Source organism: Coregonus lavaretus (genome assembly GCF_964263955.1).
Source record: "Coregonus lavaretus genome assembly, chromosome: 16".
Taxonomy (NCBI): Eukaryota; Metazoa; Chordata; class Actinopteri; order Salmoniformes; family Salmonidae; genus Coregonus; species Coregonus lavaretus.
The window spans coordinates 41,563,308-41,566,778 of record NC_140003.1 but is presented as its reverse complement, the minus strand read 5'-3'; the positions used below and the strand labels follow the sequence as shown (position 1 = coordinate 41,566,778).

At 43.6% G+C, this 3,471-nt stretch overlaps 1 protein-coding gene across 1 annotated transcript in view; it reads right to left on the bottom strand.

Moving 5' to 3' along the window:
- LOC311143849 (lysine-specific demethylase 6A-like) overlaps positions 1 to 3,471 on the bottom strand; it is a gene marked incomplete at its 3' end in the record, with an annotated part of 104,418 nt that overhangs the window by 1,306 nt on the left and 99,641 nt on the right. The window contains exons 24-27 of the mRNA XM_084179726.1: positions 3,376 to 3,450; positions 2,634 to 2,782; positions 729 to 843; positions 61 to 248 (exon numbers count right to left, since the gene is read on the bottom strand). Of these exons, the coding sequence (XP_084035852.1) occupies positions 61 to 248; positions 729 to 843; positions 2,634 to 2,782; positions 3,376 to 3,450 (527 nt within the window). The remainder of the gene's footprint in view (positions 1 to 60; positions 249 to 728; positions 844 to 2,633; positions 2,783 to 3,375; positions 3,451 to 3,471) is intronic.

The following is a 3,471-nucleotide window of genomic DNA, read 5'->3' as shown; positions in this document are numbered from 1 at the left end:
CAACAGTGTATGTCCATATTAAGCATTTCCCCTTGTTCTCCCTGTCCCTCCCTGTCTTACCGGTGAGGGGTCCTACGTTCCAGGCGATGTTGTTGCACCAGCCGATGGCCTGGACCCAGTGGACGGTGCCCGTGTTGAGCCACACCAGGTCTCCGGGGCGCTGGATGAAGCGGTACACAGGGACATCTGCCTCAAACAGGTCCTCCAGGTTGGGCCACCATGAACCCATCAGGAAGTTGATGTTGTTCCTGGAGGAGAGACACACACAGATGTTTGAAATACAAATACTGCCGACTCCTTGCAGTTTATCAAATCAAATACATTATTTTTACATCATTCATTTCGGCAATGAATGAAAATATGAAACATTTATTCTCCTTTTATTAGCATTAAGCAGAGTATACTCAAAGCAGCATTAGACTTGTCTGTGACTTCAGATTGTATTGGCTGTAAACAGACAGAGGTAGGAGATCAACTTTGTGTTGGGTCACAGGTAGGAGATCAACTTTGTGTTGGGTTAGAGGTAGGAGATCAACTTTGTGTTGGGTCACAGGTAGGAGATCAACTTTGTGTTGGGTTAGAGGTAGGAGATCAACTTTGTGTTGGGTCACAGGTAGGAGATCAACTTTGTGTTGGGTTAGAGGTAGGAGATCAACTTTGTGTTGGGTCACAGGTAGGAGATCAACTTTGTGTTACAGGTTAGAGGTAGGAGATTTTTGTTGACGTACTTTTCACAGAAGTTGTTGATGATTCCCCAGTAAGGCTCGGGCACAGAGAACCACTCACAGTCCCCCGGGCCAATGTTGATGTTCACTGAACAGAAGTTGTTGTTCTCTTGATGACCTAAAAGATTAGACAAATACCTCATAAAACAAAATGCAGTAGAATTACTACAAACAAACATTGTGTTTGTCAGACCTGGGTTCAAATACATGTTGATTATTTGTTATTTAAATACATATTTTCTGTGTATTTGAGTATTTTCAAATAATGTGGCCCGAATCAACCACTTCTATTGGAAGTATCTGAAATACATATTATTTTTAATAATCACATACACCGGATAGTTGCAGTGAAATGTGTTGTTTTACTGGGTCAGCCATAGAAGTACAGCACCCCTGGAGCAAATTAGGGTTAAGTGCCTTGCTCAAGGGCACGTCGACAGGTTTTTCACCTTGTCGGCTCAGGTATTCGATCCAGCGACCTCTCGGTTACTGACCCAACGCTCAAATACCTGGGTTAAATGCATGGGAATTAATTTGAGTCAGTGTATTCGAGTATTTCCAAACACATTCCAATATTCAACTACTTGTCTTAAATAATAAATAATATACACTACCAGTCAAAAGTTTGGACACGCCTACTCATTCAAGGTTTTTTCTTTTTTTTTTTTACATTGTAGAATAATAGTGAAGACATCAAAACTATGACATAACACATACGGAATCATGTAGTAACCAAAAAAGTGTTAAACAAATCAAAATATATTTTACATTTGAGGTTCTTCAAATAGCCTTAACAGCTTTGCACACTCTTGGCATTCTCTCAACCAGCTTCATGAGGTAGTCACCTGGAATGCATTTCAATTAACAGGTGTGCCTTCTTAAAAGTTAATTTGTGGAATTTATTTCCTTCTTAATGCGCTTGAGCCAATCAGTTGTGTTGTGACAAGGTAGGGGAGTATACAGAAGATAGCCCTATTTGGTAAAAGACCAAGTCCATATTATGGCAAGAACAGCTCAAATAAGCAAAAGAGAAACGACAGTCCTTCATTACTTTAAGACATGAAGGTCAGTCAATATGGAACATTTCAAGAACTTTGAAAGTTTCTTCAAGTGCAGTCGCAAAAACCATCAAGCGCTATGATTAAACTGGCTCTCATGAGGACCACCACAGGAATAGAAGACCCAGAGTTAACTCTGCTGCAGAGGATAAGTTCAGTAGAGTTACCAGCCTCAGAAATTGCAGCCCAAATAAATGCTTCACAGAGTTCAAGTAACAGACACATCTCAACATAAACTGTTCAGAGAAGACTGTGTGAATCAGGCCTTCATGGTCGAATTGCTGCAAATAAACCACTACTAAAGGACACCAATATGAAGAAGAGACCTGCTTGGGCCAAGAAACACGAGCAATGGACATTAGACCGGTGGACATTAGACCCGGAAGCCAGCTTCACAAATGTGTCGGAGGAAACACCATTAAATTGACGACCGAAGTCAGCCTGCAGGCGCCCGGCCCGCCACAAGGAGACGCTAGAGCGCGATGAGCCAAGTAAAGCAACCCCTGCCAAACCCTCTAGTAGCTGTGCCACTAGAGATCCTGGTTCGAATCCAGGCTCTGTCGTAGCCGGCCGTGACCGGGAGACCCATGGGATGGCGCACAATTGGCCCAGCGTCATCCAGGGTAGGGGAGGGAATGGCCGGCAGGGATGTAGCTCAGTTGGTAGAGCATGGCGTTTGCAATGCCAGGGTTGTGGGTTCGATTCCCACGGGGGACCAGTATGAAAAAAAAAATAATGTCTCAGTAACTGTAAGTCGCTCTGGATAAGAGTGTCTGCTAAATGACTAAAATGTAAATGATGTGTGTGTGTGTGTATGAGTGCATCTGTGTGTGTGTATGTGTGTGTGTACCTGGCGTCCTGCTCCCGGGGACCTTCATGTAAAGCTGGACAGTGTTCATGCCCAGGATGGTGTGTCCTACGTGGCTGAGCAGGTTGCCAGCAGACACCACCCTGGCAAAGGCTGGCAGTTTACTGAGCTCCTGCAGCTGCAGTTTCCACCTTGAAAGTCAAAGGGCAAGGGTCAGCGGTCAACTCTACTGCACAGACACACAACGCTCCCAACCTCAGAGATCCTCATTATGATAACAATGCCCAATCCAAAAGTGTCCCTTCTCCCTAGACCATACCCCTTGTGTTTATACAACTAAAAAGGTCCGGATAGGTTTCAGCTAAATGGTGACGGCTGCACCTATAGACCCTAACCAGTCAGTGATTGTAGATGTGAAGGGACTGGATAGGTGATGGGACAAGTGTTGTTTTGGGACCATGCTATAATCTGGTTTATATGAAAAGGTAAATCGACTCACATTTAAACGGTCAAACTAAAGTCAAAACATCAGTTGTCCATCTCATTAACAGAACTACATAATGTTGTCAGTGAGTTGTGTGGAAGTCAAAACATCAGTTGTCCATCTCATTAACAGAACTACATAATGTTGTCAGTGAGTTGTGTGAAAGTCAAAACATCAGTTGTCCATCTCATTAACAGAACTACATCATGTTGTCAGTGAGTTGTGTGGAAGTCAAAACATCAGTTGTCCATCTCATTAACAGAACTACATAATGTTGTCAGTGAGTTGTGGAACACTTACTTCCTATCGTCAGACAGGTCGATGTTGGTGCCAAACTTGATGTGTTTGAAGGGCCCTTTCTTCCGCCACGACGCACTGCGGGATCATGGGATATGT